The sequence below is a fragment of the Polyodon spathula genome, chromosome 8 (genome assembly GCF_017654505.1).
Source record: "Polyodon spathula isolate WHYD16114869_AA chromosome 8, ASM1765450v1, whole genome shotgun sequence".
In the NCBI taxonomy this organism is placed as follows: domain Eukaryota; kingdom Metazoa; phylum Chordata; class Actinopteri; order Acipenseriformes; family Polyodontidae; genus Polyodon; species Polyodon spathula.
In genome coordinates, this window is record NC_054541.1 from 25429505 (window position 1) to 25450694 (window position 21190).

A 21190-nucleotide genomic window follows, 5' to 3' on the forward strand; every position below is an offset into this window, starting at 1 on the left:
AGACAATCTGTCAGGGCTATAATTACTAGGGGGAAGGGGGGGGGGTCGACCCCTTTTAAGCTTCTTCAAATAGTTTTATTTCCAAATGTCCTTTTTAACATGTTTTAAGCCGACAGGTATCACTTAAAACAATAAGGAACCTGTTAAAAATGTGTTAATATATTAAGATAATGTATTAAAAACTGTGACTATAAACATGCGTTTTCTATATCACCAATTAAAATGCATGTGTATATGCAAAAGGTGTGCATTTTGTGGCCCTCGAATCAAACCTTAAATTAAGATAGGGCCCTTGGTAAAATTGAATTTAACACCCCTGGCTGTCCTATTTGCATAATTTACCATACTTCAAAAGGAAATTCCTGTTTCTGCAATCAAGGCAGCTTCTAAACAAAACTCATACAGCCAAAATATCTGATATTTAACACATTTCATCACCTTTAATAGTAATAGTTTAATAATAGAAAGTGAAAAAAAAAATACTTTGTATCTATTAATCACGGCACACTAATAATCCAAGCAGAAACTGCAATAGAAAATGTATATATATATATATATATAGAATAAATACCATGTCATTTTAACTGGTAAGAAATGTAACATTGTGAAAAAAAATAGATTCTATGAAGTATGAACTAACCATTTAATACATAAAAATATCGAGGTATGTAATGTTTCCATAAAAGACGGGTCTGGTTTGCAGGTTGGACACTGGAAGATAGCATAGAGATAGAGACAGAGAAAGGTGGAAAGTGGAAATCAAAGTCAGAAGTCATGCAGTTTCTTAGGCATAAAAGGGACTAGATTTGTAGTAGTAATCAGCAATACAACAGAATCTCAGAATTTTATATTACGAAATTACTACTGTGTAATGTAATAACTATACTTGTTGTGTACAAATGAAATTACAAAGACAATAAGATAATTTATTCACAATAAAAAGTTTTTGAAAGTGAATGAGTCTACTCTGAATATCCCCATGAGCCTCTGCATTCACTTGTAATATAATATTAGATCAAACATTGCCAAAGTGAAAATAAAAAACCTAGAGCTTCCCTGTTGTTTGGATGTTGGAAGTTATTCACAATATTTCCACCACTGTCTCAGTTTAAGGACTTCAAAATCTGGTCACCTTAGTCAACAATAAACCTGCCCCAAAGTAACCCAGCCTGTTGCAGTGTATCACAAAATACTAAAGATATAAACACCCACTGAAATACAGTAAGAAAAAAAAAACTAGTAATTTAATATAAGGAGTCTGTGGTATTCTACATGTTCTAAATTAGCTGACATTAACCAGTGATTTTTAGACTTTTCAGAAAACACATGAAACATTGTGAATTTGAACCAGTTGTTGTGTTTTCTTTTTCATCTTTGTCTTCCAATCAGTGTGCAGAAATGGACGGGATAGCTAGACTCTCCGAACAGCACGCACTCTTCCAGTGGATAGGTTTATCTGTGTCATTGCTAGAATGTTAAAGTATTCAAATATAGTACAAGAGAACTGGTATTTTTCAACATAGCTATAAAATAGTACAGCAAAATCAGTTACACTCAACCCTGTCTATAACAATCACTAAAGGGGACCACATGAAAGTGACAAGTGATTTAACACAGACATACAGTACACACTGTCCCAGTGGATACCAGACAGACCCTTTGACTGTGTTTCAGAAAAGAGGAATCTAGAGTGACAAAAATCAAAAACATTACGTGAAGAATCAGCTAAAGATATTTTAAAAAATATAAATACCTGAAAAGTCTAACTCCCGTATTGTAGGTCCAATAGTGAACTTCATCTTTCCATTCGGATTTCTCTGGTATTCATCTTCAATATCTTTGCTTTGAACTGAGCAGCTCTATAATACAGATAGAATGAGTCTGTCAAAATAACTGCCAAGCTGGTAGGACGACTGTATCACCCATCTTCATCAGAGGATCATTATTAGGTATGCACCATGTCCTGATGCTACTAGAGCAACTGCAACTCTAATTATGGTGCCAAGTATCCATAGCTGCTTTTGAAAAGTACCAGTTAACAAAAACTGTTAGAAATGTGTGCAATTACTTAGTGCGGACACTGCATAAAATGCCTAAAAACATCAGCATGTTTTAGTTAGCAAGTCCATTGGCTGGCTCTGTTTTACAGTGAATCCCCATTAACAAAATGGAACTGCTGTAACACCACTGCCCCTCCCGACAAGTGTCAGACCAGTGTTGTAAGAAATCATTTGTATATTTAGACACATGTTCTGATCAGAATGGTTAAGCCCCTCTCAGCTAATCAAAGCCCACTATCAGTTGTTGTCACATGCATGGAAAACATACTAGCAGAGCTGTGAATACTATACACTATCTACTTCGCCAAAACAGGTTTAAAAAGAATGTTTATTATTATTACAATGTTTGATAGGCTCCATTTGTAGTGGATATAGGGGATGATGTAAGGATTTGCAGGTGCAAAACCCCCGTAATGCTGCCCTAAATTGTGTTCAGCAGCAGTAAAGTCATTTTACCGTCCGCTAAAGGTGCGGCATTCTGCACCCAGTATCAAATTTGCACTTTGCCATCATTAATCCATTAAAATTATATTGAAATCCATTCAAATGAAGAAAAGAGCATGGACTTGGGCAGGATCTGGATACTAAGCGGGCGCAAACATTATAATGTGATGAAAGGATTTTGCCTTGCACTTAGGCAATTGCTGACCCTCAAAAAACTTTACACCTCTTCTTACAAGGTGCAAACCATTGTAGAAGCAAGTAACTAAGAGCTGTATAAAAGCAGACACCTGCAGAGACCTGTCATTGGCCTCAGGATGGCTGCTGTGGTACACTACCTGATGCGGCGACACTTGGCTCTTGTTGATATAAGGCAGGAACACGTTTAGAGAACAAGGGCAAGGAGAAGAAGACCCTGCATATTCAATCCCAGGGTCACTTTGGCTGGGACAATGGAGGATGCTGTGCTAACCCTCATTATCCTGATTGCTGATCATTATTTGTGCGTGTTGAGTAATTTGCATTGCTCTTAAGCTTACGAAGGGCACAGTGCAATTTGAATTTTGGATCTGCAGTTACTTGCACTGTGCCTATACTTACATTATCCCCATAATGTTGTGTTACTGTTGAACAGTAAGCAGTCAAAACAAATGAAGTTGCCATGTTAAGTTCGATTATTTTACCATGTGTTTGAAGTCATACCAGCTTCCTTTGCTATCAGAATATTGCCACCTCTTGCTGCTCAAAGATGTTGAGAGACTAAAATAACAATAATAAAAATCCTTTACAACAACATATAGGTAATTCAACAAGATATTGACATAGTTTTTACATTTTCAATTAAAAAATAAATGACAAAACTACAGCTTTTTGAAGTTAGGGATTTTTCCAAATGTCCACTTCATCTCCTAATAGTTCCTGCAAGGTAAAAAACTTGCCTGCCTCCATGTTTTGAAACAGCAAACACTGGGCGGCGTCTTACTCTTCTCTCACTTTTAGAGCTGATATTGATTTGATTCATTTCTGGAAAAATAATAACAAAAAGTTCAAATAGTAATATATAGAGAAAGAACAGGGAGGGGCAAACAGAGCGGAAAGGTGCCATTGTCACATGACTTGAATGGATTGAGGAAGTCTGTTAAATGCTAGGCAGTTAGGATTCTCCATGCAAGGAACATTTAAAGCTACTTACCCTTTGCATGTTAATGGATCTGCTCCTGCTTCTAGCAGATAGATACAAAACATGCATAAAGCATTCCTAGCTTTTTATTTATTTATTTATTTATTTTAACGTCTCTAATTTAGAGCACAGCCAGGCCCTTAACATCCTCCCTCGGCTTTCGGCACACACATCAGCACAAACATAATGTAATCAAAAAATGACATACCTTGAAAATTAATATGATAGGATTTAGTTCCTACCGAAAACTGAAACAAACCATGTTTATTCCGCTGGTACTCTCTCTCAATATCTGCATTTGTGAAAGAAAGAGAACTGTCTTGAGAATCCTGTAAAAAAAAACATGACATTGCCCGAAGCGTCAGAAGAACAATGACAGGTTTTTAATCTACTGAGGATCAAACCCTGGTTTCCGGGTTGAAAAACCAGCTCACTGTTTCCTATGAAGAAATATGTGTCTTTACCTGTTTTCCAAGTATATGCCATTTTGTATCACCACGGAAAAACCATAACCATGCAGTTTTCTGACTGGAATTTGGAAATGTCTGACGTCGAACACCAAGCTGTTTGCCTTGGACTCTCATGGCATTGAAGTTAATACAAATCATCCTGCACGAAATATAAAAACAAAGAGCAGTTTAGAGATTTTAAATTTGTATTGTTATATGTATTTAAATTGTAAGATTCAAATGTAACCTGTGCCTGTGTACTAGACCAGAAGCAGGTTGTGATCTGGCAACTTCTCACACAGCAAGTGAGCATCTTAACCACTATATAAAAAAAAGAACTGCGCTTGTCTACATTCATGGTTCGAGTTTTAACCTCATACCATCTCACCGACAGGTCAGAATCCGCAACAACAGTGCATTATACAACACTGCCCATTACACCTGCTTAGTTAAAATCTATTCATGATGTCTGGGTCTTCTGTTCATAGAAAAAACCGTTAAATGAACAAAATAAATAAATAAAAGGACCTGAATAGTTATACTTTTCTGTATAACTGTGTCAACAGGACCAACTTGACAAAAATGACTGTGGAGCGTTATGTTTAATTAAATTAAATAACAACTAATGTTTTCTTTAAGACTTTTCCCTGATCATTTGTAAAATACAAATTCCTCATTAGAGTGTAACCAGAAAATAGTGTTTTTTTTTTAATATGTATATTAAATAAAGGGCTTTACAGTACTATACATCTGTGGTTGTGAAAGTCTGTGTTAATGGGACATAATGTGTTATTAGGCTAAACAATTCTTCATATCCTATGGTTAGATTAAAAAATATATACATTGGTGTGATTAATTCATTTATTTGAGCATTTCAATATAAGGCTATGAACTTGATAACCTGTTACCTGTAGTTACAAGTTCATCCTCCTTAGTTAAATAAAGACCATGAATATGAAGAGCGTTGCCTTTTCCCTGCTCTGTGTGCAGTCATTGACTTCCTGCATTCTCCTCCCTGGTTGACTGTGTTTACCAGCTTGCTTTGTGTGTAATGTGGGTTATGAGGTTCACTGTTAAGATGTCACAAGAGATTTTATGAACAAAGCACTTTCATCTTATAGCTCACGGTTTATAGTAGGTGCTTTATGTCTTAATGTTTCTATAGGAACATACCCAAATTTTGTATTGTACAACTTAATTCCTTTCACATCTGGTAGTGAATACTGGGCTTCAATAATCCAGTCCATTTCGACATCGTACCACTTTGATCCACTTCTAATCTGCCATTGGTAGGGTTTATCCCTGGGTTCCTGGCTTTGGGAATCTATCAGACGCAATTGAAAAGTGTACTACTCTTATTGCTCTAATATAGATTATTCGTTAAGATGTTTCAATTTAAAGCTCACAAATTGTTCTGTTCATACAAATTATGCTTATTTTTTAAATAAAAACCAGGAATACATTCCCTCTTTAGAAACAACTTTGATAAACAATATGTAAAATATCTATTCTATAATAATAATAATAATAATAATAATAATAAAAAAAGGGACTAACCAAAATCATCTCCATCTTCACTATGGGAGTATTTGCACTGGCTTCCATACTTGCAATTGCCTTTGAAGTAGTATTCACAAACATGCAGATAACGACAATGACTTCCATCCTTGCAATTTCCCCGGTTATAAAACTTGCATGGCTGGGGGGTAATTGATATGCAGGTGGGTTACTGAAAGCTGTTTAAATGACAGCTGCAAGTATTATTTTTATATTCTGTCATATTTCCTAATCCAAGATAAGAAGAGATATTAAATACAACCCTTTTTGTATGTTGGCTCCATATTTGTGCAGTACGCTTATAGAAAACAAAATCTGGTTTCTCACCTCCAGCAGCTTTTTGTATTCTGATTTCACTGATTTTGTTTTAATGTTTCTGTATTTAATCTGTTTTAATATTCAAATTTTTTAATCTATAAATGCAAATCATATTTTAAGGGAAATAGTTACCTGTATCTGTTATCATCCTGTATGTATTAGCACCAATAGTATCAAGATACATGTAACTAAAAATAACTTTTTTCTTCTGATTTTTTCCTCCTTTTGTAAACTTACAATTCCCAGTAATATAATTACAAATCAATGTCCTTACTGTGTTGTGTACATCTCTTGGACTGTCAGCTTGGATCTCAGACTCAGAACTGCTGTCATAGGACACTTCTTCACTGTCTTCCTCATAATAATCTGTGATCAAGTGTTTTTATTGTAAAGGCAATTGAACAACAAGCAACAGTACAGTTATTGAAACATATAGCTAATGACGATGCACCATCACTATCACTCAATAGGACCCTATCTGTCTTTCTACAGATTTTTACAGACAGAGATGAATTAAAGAGAAATTCTCCACAGTTTAGATCAATTGAACATACCCCAGTGTTGCAAACATGTTTTCCTAAATAAAAAGTCTTTTCTCTTAATATTGTAATTTTATGCAACATACCTTGTAAATAACCATCTACAAGTATAAGGAACTCAAACACGGAATGACCCATAACGGTTAGAACAGGTAAATCCAAGAGTATTTGACTTCTCAAAGTGTACTTCAGTGGAAACTGTAGTTAGATCCAGAAATAATTTTCTTCCGTATTAGCCAGCATAAGAAGTGCATTACAATTGCAGCTGCCATATTCAACTACTGTACAGCACATACTTTTATAATACAGTGTTGGCTCATTCCATTCCATAAATGCAAAACAAAATGCTGACTAGCCTATAAACTCCTACTTTAGACAGACAAACCAAAGCTACATGCTGTTTATCACTGTACTTCTATACCTATCCATGAAAAAAAAGCCCCTTTGCTGTCTTAAACCATACATAACAGCCTCAATATTTTTAACAATGCTCTAAATCTTGCCAAGCTATATTGCAGTTACATAATGCCCTGATAAATGTTGTATATCAAACTTTGATTTCTAAAATAAATACCTGTAGCTGTTGGCTCATCAATTAAAGCAAGTACATTCAATCAGTTTGAACTCACCATGTCCTGAGAAAGCCATTATAAATCGGTAGCTTGATATAAAGCAGCCTTTGAGTTTTTCAGTTAGTGTTGTGCGAGTTGCTGTTGTAGAGCCTGACACTGTACTCACAGCCTCCAGATAATTTACAGTGTCCTTTGACCAGCAGTTGCTGCTTCCTTAAACACAGAGTTTTTATCAGCATTTTGAATATCTAGAACTGAAACTAAAAATTCCAGAGAGAGCAATGCGGAAAGGTTGCACCAAAAATCCGACCAACAAGTTTAATTAGATTCTTATTTGTCATCGTACAGATCATTTGTTTTTGATTTGGCATTACAGTCCCACTTGTGTCACTGCCCTAACAATGTATCACACAGTAACACTGGTCAGTGTACACCTGATATCCATGACTTTTCCCACAAATCTATGCAACCATACTAAATTCATTTTCCTATGGTCTTCATTTATCAAACCCAGTTACTCGTGCAGATGGTGTGTTTATCGTGTGCCTTGTGCAAATACATTTAATTATATGACAAATGGTATCTCTCTCTTTAATTCACTTTTTTGGGAATTTCAAATCATATTATCCAGCAAAAGCACAACACAATATAGTGTAAATAACACCCTCGCTGGAATACTAATCCTGATCCTATCTTTATCATATCATAAATACAATCAAAATGCTATAGCCCTAGAACAAGTACAGTTTGCTTTTATAAAACCCCATGATTTGATCCAAAACACACCACTGTCACTGTAATTATATACTCAGGAACAGGTACAGATGGAATACTGACCATTCCAACCAGCCTGATTTAAAAGGATTGTTTAAACATGTGATTTGTATCTATTCCCATTTTCGAGTCATGTTTTCAAATAGGAATTTTCCAAGGGTCGTGGTGGAATCTACTATTTTTTACACAATGAAATAGAGATTGCTTTTCTATGTTCAGTCACTTTGTTTTTGTAATCTTTATTACAGTATGATTAAGTTCAAGGGTATTGCTTAACTGCACTAAGAAACACATGATTCAACAAGTTTCAAACTTCTTGGTTCAATGGTCACATTTAAACAGTAGGGGGTTATTTTCAAAGGGGATCCGCAGGAGGATAGCGTGCTGCTCCATTATTTCGACCATTGTTTCTGCACCTGTTTTTCCCACCAATTGAGTGTTTTCTAAAGCTGCTTTAAACATGGCGGGAATCTATCTGCCACTTTGGTTCATTAGTTATTCATACGCTTTCTTTTTGGTGGAATATATAATGCTCTAAGAGTCTGTGTCTATTTTCCAAAGACCAAAGTGGTGGATAATCTAAACTTCCACCAGTTTGCTTTGTGCCTATTTCAGAATAATCAATACGTATATCTGGCAGTATAATTACAGTGGGGGTACTGAAAGGCTTATTACTAGTTACCTTCTTTAATGTGTGGATCTAGGCTTGCATATACTGTGCTTAAGAAGTAATGTCAATGTTCAATACTGTGGAAATATGGGAGGGAATCTAAGGGAGAACGGTCTTATTTATTTGTTTGCATAGAAAAATGATGTGATCCCTACGAAGAGATTGTGCTAAAGCAATACAAAGCAGAAGCTATAGGAGCAGGTTTCATGACAATTGGATAAGTGGTTGTCCTGATACTGTATAAGTATATCCCCACAATGTCATAATGTCAATAAATAATGTTAATACCCAGTTTCATGACAGTTGGATAAGCAGTTCTCCAGGTAATATACAGAAATGTGTGACATTACATGAATTTAGGTTAATATAATTTCACATAGAATTCAAATGCATTACAAAGGTTTAACATTGCAAATCATGTTGCTCACACAATAGGGATGACACAATTGGCAAGAATCTGCCGGTTGACTGCAGTGTACCTAGCCTAGTCAAAGACAAAGTTAATTCACTTCAAACAAATGTTGGACTGTAGAGGATTTTAGTTCAATTATAATCTTAAAAGACATTCATGAAAACATTTTTTGTTTCTTTTTTTAGTAGGATAATGATCACAGAACTCAATCGTGTTACAATGTACATTTACACTTTGTATTCTCTGGTGAAGACTACACCTTAAGATTAACCACAGGCTGCACATTCATTTACCAGGGAGGAAACCCTGTGAGATCTAATCAAGAAAAGGGCCAATTGGCCAGAACTGTTTAGCATGTAGATTATTAAATCACAAATAAAATATTTAAATACTAAACAACTTAACAGGTCATTCAATTATAGGCAGTGTGTAGTGACTTTTTATTTAAGCATTTGTAATGCTCTTTTATTATTTGATTTAAACATTTGTTTTCTGTGTTTGTTGGCAATGTCACGTTTTGAAGTTGCACTAATTGATACCGTCTTATATTTGCATACAATGAGATGTCTTGGCAGTGAATAACGCAACAATTTCATTGATCTATAACACAAATTATGAGTGAGCGTATATTCACAATGCATTTACTGCAATGCTAAATTATTATTCTATTGCACTTTTTTTTTTGCTTTTACAAAAAAATGCTGCAAACTTAGCACTGCAGTAAAGGCTTTTTGAACATATGGCAGAATTATACATATGTCTAATACAACTATTATATCTATATCTATATCTATATCTATATCTATATATATATATATATATATATATATATATATATATTAGTGCTGGGACGAACACATGATTTTCATGTTTGGATATTTTCTCATAATTTAAATTCATTTATTTGTTTTTCAAAAAGTAATAAAAGCCATTATATTGCTCTGAACGCAGGAAGAGACAGCATAGCATCAGGGGCAGGGGGCGTGGCGGTGGCCCCTGTGTGTGTGCCTTTATTTTACAGGAAGACCTTACAATATGCAGCACGTTAAAATAGAAAAGTGTTGAAGGGGAGAAAAAACTCACCATTTTGGTTCTTGTTTATTACATTCGACATAACAAAAAGCTACAACAAAAAATATATAATATACATATATAATCTATATAATATACAGTGCCTATAGAAAGTCTACACCCCCTTGAACTGTTTTCACATTTTGTTGTGTCAGTGCCTCAGAGTTTCATGCATTTAAATGAGGATTTTTTTCCACTTATCTACACCCCATACACCACACTGTTAAAGGGGAAAAAGTTATATATTAAAAGTTATATATTAAAAATACAAAACTGAAAGATCATAATTAGATAAGTCTCCACCACCCTGAGTTAATACTTGGTGGAAGCACCTTTGGCAGCACATACAGCTGTGAGTCTGTGGGGATACGAACTTTGCACTACATGACTACCTGAACGACTACATGAACAGCTGAATTTATCCTGAAATCATGTGAATCACTACAATTTAACACAGATGGAGGCCACTTAACTTAGTGTGTGATTGGCGATTGGTTACACCTGAGCTAATTTAGGATTGCTATTACAAGGGGGGTTGACACTTATCCAACCAAGCTATTTCAGTTTTTATTTTTATTTAATTTTCTACACATTTCTACAATATTTTTTTCACTTGGAAGTTGTGGGGTAGGATGTGTAGATAAATGAAAAAAAAATAAAATAATGTATTTTAATTCCAGGCTATAAGGCAACAAAAAGTGAGCATTTTGAAAGGATGTAGACTTTCTATACGCACTGTGTATATTCATCTTACATATCACACATATCTCTTTTTCATTTGCATTTTTTGAAACTGTCGCGCAAATTCTGGTGAGATGGTAAATAAGTGCAAGGCATTTTTGTCATTTGTAGTGAATACGAACATCAGATATTTGTATCCGAATACATGTCAAAAAAAATTTGTTTGAATATTCGGATATTTGTCCCAGCACTAATATATATAAAATTGGTTAACTATCACTCAAGGGATATGGGTTTGGCAGTGCAGTAATTTCATTTCATGATTACATGAGGTAATAGTTATGCTATTGCACTTAACATTTGACATGCATAGGAGTAACTTTTTAGAACAATTTCATATTTAATGATTGGTTTTGTATTTGCGGTTCGTTGGAACCAGTTTATGCATTGATATGAATGTTAAAACCATTTAAACAAGATGAGGATTGACTCACATTTCAGAAAATCCAATCTTCTTCATGTGGCTTTTCAATATTTAAGGAAAATATGTACACATGCTTTCACGTAACCACACCCCCTTTGTCTGTCAATTTCTACTTTTGTTTTTGTACATTTGTCCAGGAAACAATATGGAATTTGATTGAGTGACTGGATGAAATTTCAATATTCTTTGATTAAATTATATACAGAGAGGTCATGTAAGGCATTTCAGACATGTTTGGGAACAAATTACTTTGTAGGACATCTGTTGTTATGGCAACCAAAACACAACCAAACTTACCTCCATAGACTTAAATGTAAACTGATCGTTATATACAGTAAATAGTACCGTATATACAAAGCTAGGAAAGTGGGGTCAGTAAGTAATGTGACAATTAATTTGAAGGTAGCAAGGTCTTGGGATAAGTCTTGATACTGGCTTTTGTCTTCCATTAAACCACTGTCCGCTGAATTCGGTGTATCTTTTTTGAAGCAAGATTGGTTTGAGTCATATCTGAGTTAAAAGAAAGAAAAGTAACGATTTAAGCTTACTGAACAGTGGTGTGGGAAATACTGTATAGCAGTGCAAACAATATCTTGTGTGTCGGTTGTTACCTGAGAAGTTCAGCTTGTACTGGTATTTGCCAGCCTTGAATGTCATGGAGCCCTCGGGGTTTGCTTGGTATTTCGCTTCTATCTCTTTGCTTGAGACTGAAGATTCTGTGTCAGTAGCAGACTGTGGGGTGAGGAGGGAACAGAACAGAACATGTAACGTACAATTAGGATCTTGTGTGGTCTATTTGATCTTTGTAATTTAATTTTAAAATAAAACTGGTTTTGGTGGATTTTTATTTATTTATTTATTTATTTATTTATTTTTTACATGTTACGGTAGTGCAGGACTTCTCAACCCTAGTCCTGGGAACCTCATGTGTCTTCTGGTTTTCATTCCAACTTAGCTCTCAATTACTTAATTAAAGTAATAATTTGCTTTATTAGACCTTTTTACTTGTATTCAGCTCTTAAACTGTTTCTATTTCAAGTTGGCTATAACATTTTATAAGTAACTTGAACTCTGGAACTTTTTAGGAGCTGAGAACAATTAAAATGGTCTAATTAGGCCAAATATTATTTCAATTAAGGGTCTAGTTAAGTAATAGAGAGCTCAGTTGGAATGAAAATCAAAAGACACATGGACATGGAACCCAGGACCAAGGTTGGGAAGCCCTGCTGTAGTGAACGAAGATAACTTGATTTGTGAAAGTAAATGTTCTCCTTGCCACCTGTAGATGCACACAAACATGAAACAGGTTGATCAAGTATCCAATTTGTTTTCATTTTCTGTCAACTTTTACTCACACAGCCTTACACATATTGATAGGGACTTCAATATAGGAAGATAAAAGGCTTTAAATAGTCAAGCTGAGCCTTTGTTGCTTAATCACTGAGTACAAGGCGTAAAACCGAGGTCCTATTGTAAGTGACTCTGCAGCAGTAGTCTCTAAGTCTCTTTGAATAAAAGTGTCTGCCAAATGACTAAATACTACTACTAATAATATATAATAAAAACAATTTCAGGGTTCTGTCTTCTCTATTTGCTGCCACGGGAACCCTGCTTTGGGGTGGGGTGGGTGATTGTGATGCAGCTATGAAATATTCCAGGTGTGCCCCTGTATCAGGCCTGTGTCAGTCAAATTTCATTTTCCTGGATATAGGCTCCTTCAGGTAACAGTGATGAGTCATGTACAGTAAGCCTTCCTGTAAAGCACATGCATATTCTCCAGCACCACTCCCTACAGAGCAGGACGTAGCTAAAATAAGAACTGTTGGCATTTACCAACTACTCCCTTATTTCCTTCTCTCATAAATTACAGAACTGTCAAAATACACCAAGAAAAATATTTACATAGAAATTGTTCATGGGTTTGTCAGCTTGTTTTATTGAATAAAACCAACACTTACCCTGTATTTGAATTCGTACCACTTTCCACTGTCTCCCTCAAACTGCCAGATTGTCTTTGTACCCCCAGGGGAAACTTGGTGTTGTTGTTGGGAAGATGAAGTCAGGCTGCATTGGAAAAAAGAACAATCATATGAATAAAAAAAACAACACTGTGGGTTATACGGTTATATTATTTTAGCTAAAACATAAATGCAACCTTTTTGTCCTGTAAAAGGTTGATAGGGAAAAGCATTTTAGGAAAAATAATACTTCATGCTATAACAAAGCATATGTGGAGCAATTTCTATTTTGAATTGATAAACTTATCATTGAATATTCAATAAAAAATACCTATAAATGGATCAACATGCACTCTTGTCCTAAAACCCCTTTACAGAGCTAAAAGTTGATCTTGGCCACTGAGTATTAAATAGCTAGGAGATCTTTTTGTAATGACTAGAAACAGTAAATATTGATATTCCTGGTGTAGCAGAATGCATGAATGTAATTTAAATGGTGGTTCATAGTGAACTTAAAGCATGATAAAATGCATAGTTGAAATCCTGTCACTTTCAGTGATATATAAACCTGAAGCTTTACATATTTTTGAGGTGATAGAGAGGATTTTAATATTATTGAGATGACAGAAACTTTGTGGGTTTACTTCAGGCACTGATGTAAATACTTACCTTGTTTTTCCTGTTTTCACTTGTAGAGCTGTAATTTTGGGACGGCGAACTACTCTCCTCTTATGGTTTGATGCTAGATTGATCTGTCGCATTTCTGTATACATAGAAGAGAAATTGTAAAAATAACGACTTACCAAATATATTTTGTAACCAGAATTATATTTTAAGTTACTTTTAATTTTTCTAATAAGATCCCATTGATGGCACTAAAGTGGTATAATTACTGTATCATTTTGGAATGTCTGTGTATACATAGAAAACTGTTTTTATGCTGCGTTGAAAGTTACAATTTACAAACTGCAGTAATAAAAGACAGTTGTATCAAAAATCAACATATTTAACCAAGTCTAAATTTAACATATTTCTATTTTTGTTCCACGTTTATTATTGTTCTATTTGGTGATGTAGGTTTACCCGAAACAGTGGGAACCTTATAGAAGCTGGCATTTATGCCTTTCTCTCTCTGTATGTAAATACTGTATTCATGTATAATATTTTGAATGCATCACACATACCTTTAAAGTTTATTTCATAATGTGTCTGCCCAGCAGTAAACCTGAGGCAATTATTTGGTTTCTTCTGGTACTCCTTTTCAATGTCAGAACTTTTCAAAGATGTAGCGCTACCTTTGGAATCCTGAAGTGATACATTATAGATCAATTAGCTGCTGTATTCAGAGAGGACGGATATTCAATAAACATGAAACCCTTTATTTTCCAGACCTTTCCTGAAAAGACAGGGCTAATGTTTGAGACCTTGTTCAGACCAGAACTCAAATCCCTTAGTCACTTGTATTTTACTTAACACTATGCCCGCATACTGCAGTAGTAAACTGTTTACCTTTTGTCCATACTCAATCCAGCCACTGTTTCCATGGTAATACCACAGCCATTCAGTTTCTTGTCCACAATCGTCAAAACTCTTGCGCTGCACTCTTATTTTTTTTTTACGGATCCTCATTTTGTTAAAATTAATATCAATCGCCCTGCAGAAAGACAGCAGACATCAAGCCTTAAGCACTACCCCTCTACAGTTTAAAGCTTAAATATCCTTGTTACTTATCAAATGCAATGGCTTTTTTCTTTGCCTGAGCTGACCATACTGGACAAAATATTGCCTGTTTTAAAGGTTAACCACAATAACAAACTGAGGTCTGAATATGAATATATATTTTATATGATAATACCACCTGTCTATTCGGGCAAGTTTTAGGTAAGTTTATAAGTATAAGGTCTTGCATTTCCCAGATATGCACTTGACAGTTAAAACGTGAGCCTTTTAAATTGCTTCTCCACATTATCAAGACATTGAGTGTTGTCTCTGGCTTTACACAACATACCCATAAATTGTGTTGTAGATTTTGATGCCTCTGGCACCAGGCAGTGAGTACTGGGCTTCTATGACATAGTCGTTTTCAATATCCCTCCAGTTCTCTCCACTGTTTAATTGCCACTTATAAGGCTTGTCATGTGTCTCTAGAGAGGCAAAATTAAAGCAGCTTTAGAATGGTAACAAACTAACAATAAGAAAGATTCCACATTATTCCCCCAACCCCCCATCTCTCTGGTATCTGTCATTTTAAAAAATGTACAGTGTCAAATAATATTATCCTCACTTACTGTATGTTCCATCACAACAGAAAACTCCCACAACAATTCAGTTGGTGTCTTAAAAAGCCCATTGTCAATCAATTGTATCTTTACTTCCAGGTGCTTGACAGCGGATTACAGTAGGAGGTGCTGTACTATGGTGAGGTGATTGATTTAAGAAATGTTTAAGATTTTAATTTGATTTTAAATTAACACAGAAGAATATGTATGTGCAGAACTAATGCCCCGGGTTGAGTGAGACAAAATGCATGATGGCCATTCGTAAGCCGACGAAATAACAAACAGCTACGCCTGCGTGGAAGTTTCACTTCCACATGAAACATATCTGTTTATTTTGTTTAACCATATTTTTGTTGATTGAGACACACCATGAGCCAGATTGCTGCACAGATGAAGAAACATTTGCTCTAAAAAACATTTGGGTTGACAACCCTGCTTCTTCAAAAGCAGTGTGAAATCACAAAGCCGAACCACATGACACCGGGTTGCGACTCTGGTAGAGCACAACGTGCGAAAGGGGCTCTAGACTGAGCTAAAGGTATCTAATTCTGGAACGAAGACTACTGTTGATGAAATCTGCTTTTGATTTTAATTCCACACAATAGAAGCTTTATTATTACAGAATGTGTCCCTGGTTTGGCATCAGCTTCTCAACCCTTAACTATCATTCATAATGGCTGGTCATACCTGTCGGGGTAGCTGTTCTTTCCCCTCTGTCATCCTCATCAGATGATGAGTCACTCTGGGAGGCAGCAGAGTGTCTTCGAGGGCAATTTGATCCCATCTTGCACTTCCCATTGAAATGGTACTTGCAAACATGCAGATATTTGCACTTCTTTCCGTATTTGCATTTACTGGAATTGTAGTACCTGCATGGCTGTAAGTTATGTTAATCAGTAAAAAGCAACGTTTGTACTTATCTTTAGGAGACTATTTCCCTTGGCAACAAACATGTGATATTTACTGCATGTTTATGAAAACAATTATAGATGAGAAATAAATATCGGCAATCATTGATTGAATTTAGCCCTATGTTAACAATTTCAAAAATTTAAATCATATGACTATATGTTATTAAAGTAATCGCAGCTAACAATATAATTCCATCAATCTTACCCTTATCCATTAGCTACATAGTGCTCAAGTGTATAGTTTTAAAAAATAAAACACATGTTACAACAAACATGTACTTTCATTTTAAAACAGACACCTGGTTTCTATACTTAAGCATGACTCGCATGGGACTAAAAACCAGGTGTCCTCAGAGTTGGTCAAAAGCAGAGGGCTTCAAATAACCTCCCAGACATGGATTAGTTTTCATCACAAAAAGTTGTTAAATTAAACATGAAATGTGTTGCTCTGAAGGTGCTTTTGTGCATGACTTCTAAACAACTAACTGGGTGTAAATAACTCGTTGTGCCTTCTTGTCCAAAAGCTAGAATAATCATTTTGTCCCTTGAGTGATATGCATTTCCATACATACCTTAGAAAGCACCATTCAAAGCATCCATTTGTTAAGAGTCGGCAATTATGTTTTGTGTTTTTCCCTGATCCCTTATTTGGTTATGCCCAATCGTTGCATTTCACTGAACTGTAGAATCTCGGGACAGATCTACCAATTTTAATATTATATTATGGTTTATTTTAAAGTCTGGTGTTACTTTGAGGTGAATACCCCAGGAATGTTATATCAAGACACACTACATCTGAGTTTGAAATTTTCCAAAAGGTCCTGAGGTCCTGTAAAAAAATCAGAGCACCTGTGTGAAAATTATCTGGGATAAAAAGAAATGCACGGTTCACTGGGACTAAATTTCACCGATGTCGCAAAGAATTCCAAAACCACCTGTTTATGTAGTGATTTATAGTGCCGTGCGAATTAGGCTTTTATTCAAGCAATAGGGGAAGCAGCTGATTAGTTATTGACAGGAAAGAATCCAATGAAGGGGTGGGGACAATGTTTGCAAAACATGTATTTCTTTCAAAAATGCACATTTAATCAATGTGCAAAGCAGAGAACATGTATGGAACTATTTTTTTAGCTATAACAAAATAGACTCAGATTAGCACTAATCTTGGACTACTTTATGCTACTTGGTTAATGTAGTCCAAGATTAGTGCTAATTGGGGTCTGTCAAACAAAACCTACAAGTATGGCTACGGCAGCGCCATCTGCTTCGATTAAATTGAGCCTCCAGACCATTACTGATAAAAGGCCGTCTCACCAGCAGTTTCAGCTATACTCATTATTCAGACACCACTACAAATATTCATTAAAAGTAAGGCTGTTTCACAATAGCAGCTCCACAAAATAATACGTATTTTAATATGTATTAAACTGGAGAGCTAGACATTTGATTGATGTTACAATTTCATTTTATCTCTTGTGCCAATTAAGGATTTTTGTACAGCTGTTTCTTATACCATTACTTCTCTTTTTTCCCTTGCTATCCTTAAATCAACACATCTTAATAAAGATAGCAGCTGTGAAGACTTTGAACTCTCACCACACACACACACACACACACACACACACACACACAACACACACACACACAAAGTAAACCTGTTGATCTTGAATGCCAATAATAAAATGGTTAATATTGTCTAGTTACCTCTTGCTTAACAGCACTGGCTCCTGATGATGCCACGGCTCCTTGTTCTTCGTCACTGTCGCTCTCTGAATCTGATAAATCATCACCTGTATCAGACAGGCTATGACTGCTGTCCTCACGGTCCCTGTACTCGTACATGGATGACTTCTGTTCATCATCTGTTTGAAGGGTTGTTACTTAGTTTTCAAATTAAGTCACACAAATGCTTCATCCATATAATGTATGGGGTCTTGGGCACAATAATATACGTACTGTGTGTATATATATATATATATATATATATATATATATATATGGTAATATAATATATAGGTATATATATAAACTTGGGGATTTTGAAGTCCTGAATGTAAAGAACTGACTCGACCATTTTCTGAGAGACAACTGGTAAAGTGCTGAATGTAAAGAAGTGTGTGTGACTCAACATGGAGGACAGGGAAAAAGTCCCTCGGAGAAAATTAGAGGTAGTCCATTTCTATTTACTTATTTTTTAAGAAAAAATACCCTTCCAACTGAATGTACTTTTAAAAAAAATGGAAAAGCAGCACAGATCTAAAGACCAGTCTATTAATTTTCCCAAGAAACACTTTAAAACACTGCCTCCCCTGATCTTCCGCTGTGAAATGACCCTATCACATGGGGAGGTACTATTTGTTATGACACCAGTCTTCCGCATAATTTGAGAGGGGTATCTCTGCAGCCGTGCAGCTCTCACTGCGCAGTTCCAGCCGTGCAGTCATGCGTGCGCAGGTTGTCGGAATATTAAGGGGTTTCTTTGGTGGATGTGGAACTCTTTGGCCACTATCCAGAGGACGGTGCACTTCATTTTCTTTTTTTTTTTGGTGGTGGTGGTGGTGGTGGGGGTGGGGATGTAACTCTTTCCAATGAGTGTTCAATAAAGTCTGCTTGTGTAATAGTTTTGAGTTTGAATTCAGCTGTTTTATTTCCTTGTTTGTTTGTCTGTTAAATGTCTGTAATAATAATGTTTTTAAACGTTCTATTAAATAATGATGGGTTAATTAAATCAAGGCATAATATTAGTGGGTTTTTTTTCAAATACATTTCAAGATCAGCTGCTGGGGAGCTCCTACAACACTGATTTAAATAATCCTCAACACTATTTTCTGAACCCAGTCACATAGAAATGTTCCTCATTTGCTTCTTTTTTCAGCTACTGAGATTCATTATTATTGGGGAAATGTCATACAGTGTGGTAATGCACATAAGACAAAAATACATGTCATGTAAAATTGACGTTTTCGCTTTGTTACGCTTATTGTTATTGTTAATAGTATCGTTAGATGGGGGAGGGTCTTATGAAGTTTCCATCAGCTGTATTACCATAAAGTACAATGTGATCATGTGATTGGGGTGTTCAGATGAATGAGCTTGCAGTATAATGATGACATCTATTAAAAGCTGCGCACACATGACTGCATGGCTGGAGGATCCAGGCTGCAGATACACTGTTCGATAACTTGGCATGCTTTTTGGGTAATGTCATATTATACATTTTTAAGTCTTCTGCCTAAAATCAATGTAAACCCTGTGTAATCAGGGGTGACCCTGTTATGTTCATACAAGAGGGACATTTTGAAACAGTGTTGATGAAGATTACTATATAAATACAGATGACTGAAGTACACGATTGCAATGCGAATGTCAGATTATATGGTAATATGCTTATCACTGTGTGCATTATTACATAAGATTATAGTTAACCATATCAAACTGTGTGACATTTCCCCAATAATAATGAATCTCAGTAGCTGAGAAAAGACGCATATGAGGAACATTTCTATGTGACTGGGTTCAGCAAATAGTGACGAGGATTATTTAAATCAGTGTGTGTAGGAGCTTCCCAGCAGCTGATCTTGAAATGTATTTGAAAAAAAACAAGACCCCCCCCCCCCCACTAATATTATGCCTTGATTTGATTAAACTATAATTATTTAATAGATAGACTGCACGACAAGAGCTGCACCGCTGGAGGATCCAGGCTGCGGAGGTACTCGTGATCCGGAACCGGGTCATGTGATTGTTCTTTTCTAAGTTTAAAACTACTGTAGTATCAAAAAACCCTAACCCTAACTTTTCTCTCTATGTGTCTTCAATTGGCTTTGAGCATATCTTCCTCACGCCATTTAAATTATGTGACAGTGTGACTCACCACGTGATTTATACCAAGTGTGTCAATAAAATAAACATTTAATAAAAAAGTTTAATTTACGTAATATTTTTTACTTACAAAAAGGAATTGTGTGACGTTAGAAAAATAGTTTATTGTTCGCCGTAGTCCGTCGATTATATATATATATATAACATCTACTATAATATAAAATGTATTTATAACATTGATCTACAATAAATACTTATATGGCATGTACCTATAACTAGGCTATTACATTTGCTTTATCAATCACAGTTTTTATTAGTCTGTTATTAATATCGGTATTTTGTCCTGTTTTTAATAATAAAGCAGGCATATCATAATGATCGTTGTAGCAGTTCTATAAACTATTATATCTACTACAGCATTGAAATGTAACATCTTAACTTGCTAATCATGACTTATTATCAGTGATTTACTGTAGAATGTCAAGAAAGTTTACTTACCTGACTCGGCAACAATGTTGGAAGCCATTGTACAAATGAACTACACAAGATAAAGACAGCGACACAGGCGGAGGTACACAGCAGGATACTTTCAGTTCCGTTTAATCAGTATCGAAAGCAGAATAATGTCTATATTTACAAGGAAAAAAAAAACACTCCCATTCCCAACATGTACTGTATAGATGATGCAGTATTATCGTTGGTTGTGTCAAACAATTTGTATTTTAAATGTCTGTGAGTGGAATCGTTTTCCAACTTTCAACCTCAAAAAGTCGCACATTTCTAAAATAAGATGATCCGACAAAACCAATACGCTGGCACGAACCAAACAAAACATATATGTATTTTTTTATTTTTTTTTACATGTACACATATACACCCTTGCTATAACGAACCTGTTGGGGTCCAAGCCGTTTGTTCCTTATATCGAGCGATTCGTTATAGCGAAAGGACAATCAAAATGAACAATAAGCTGTTGAAGTAAATTAATGAGGTGGTATTGTGAATACAAGCA

The 21190-nt window shown here is 35.4% G+C and overlaps 2 protein-coding genes across 3 annotated transcripts; both read right to left on the reverse strand.

Moving 5' to 3' along the window:
• Positions 1–666: 666 nt before the first annotated feature.
• On the reverse strand, positions 667–9738 carry LOC121319663 (protein mono-ADP-ribosyltransferase PARP12-like). Of its 2 annotated transcripts, XR_005950736.1 has the most exons (9): positions 7174–9738; positions 6280–6371; positions 5688–5829; positions 5304–5454; positions 4146–4290; positions 3890–4010; positions 3185–3524; positions 1754–1859; positions 667–1467 (listed from the first exon to the last, which is right to left on the reverse strand). XR_005950736.1 is itself a non-coding variant. In XM_041257321.1 (7 exons), the coding sequence occupies exons 1-7, from the start codon at positions 7190–7192 to the stop codon at positions 3403–3405; spliced, it is 792 nt and encodes a 263-aa protein (XP_041113255.1). In that variant the 5' UTR covers positions 7193–9738; the 3' UTR covers positions 2827–3402. The 2 variants fall into 2 exon arrangements, 1 of the variants encoding a protein (XP_041113255.1); XM_041257321.1 differs by lacking the exons at positions 667–1467; positions 1754–1859 and having other exon boundaries at positions 2827–3524.
• A 1179-nt stretch (positions 9739–10917) lies between these two features.
• On the reverse strand, positions 10918–20782 carry LOC121319664 (zinc finger CCCH-type antiviral protein 1-like). Its single transcript, XM_041257322.1, has 10 exons — positions 20677–20782; positions 18061–18218; positions 16133–16322; positions 15175–15310; positions 14676–14820; positions 14351–14471; positions 13836–13929; positions 13167–13272; positions 11820–11940; positions 10918–11718 (listed from the first exon to the last, which is right to left on the reverse strand). The coding sequence occupies exons 1-10, from the start codon at positions 20702–20704 to the stop codon at positions 11657–11659; spliced, it is 1161 nt and encodes a 386-aa protein (XP_041113256.1). The 5' UTR covers positions 20705–20782; the 3' UTR covers positions 10918–11656.
• Between the last annotated feature and the right edge of the window lie 408 nt (positions 20783–21190).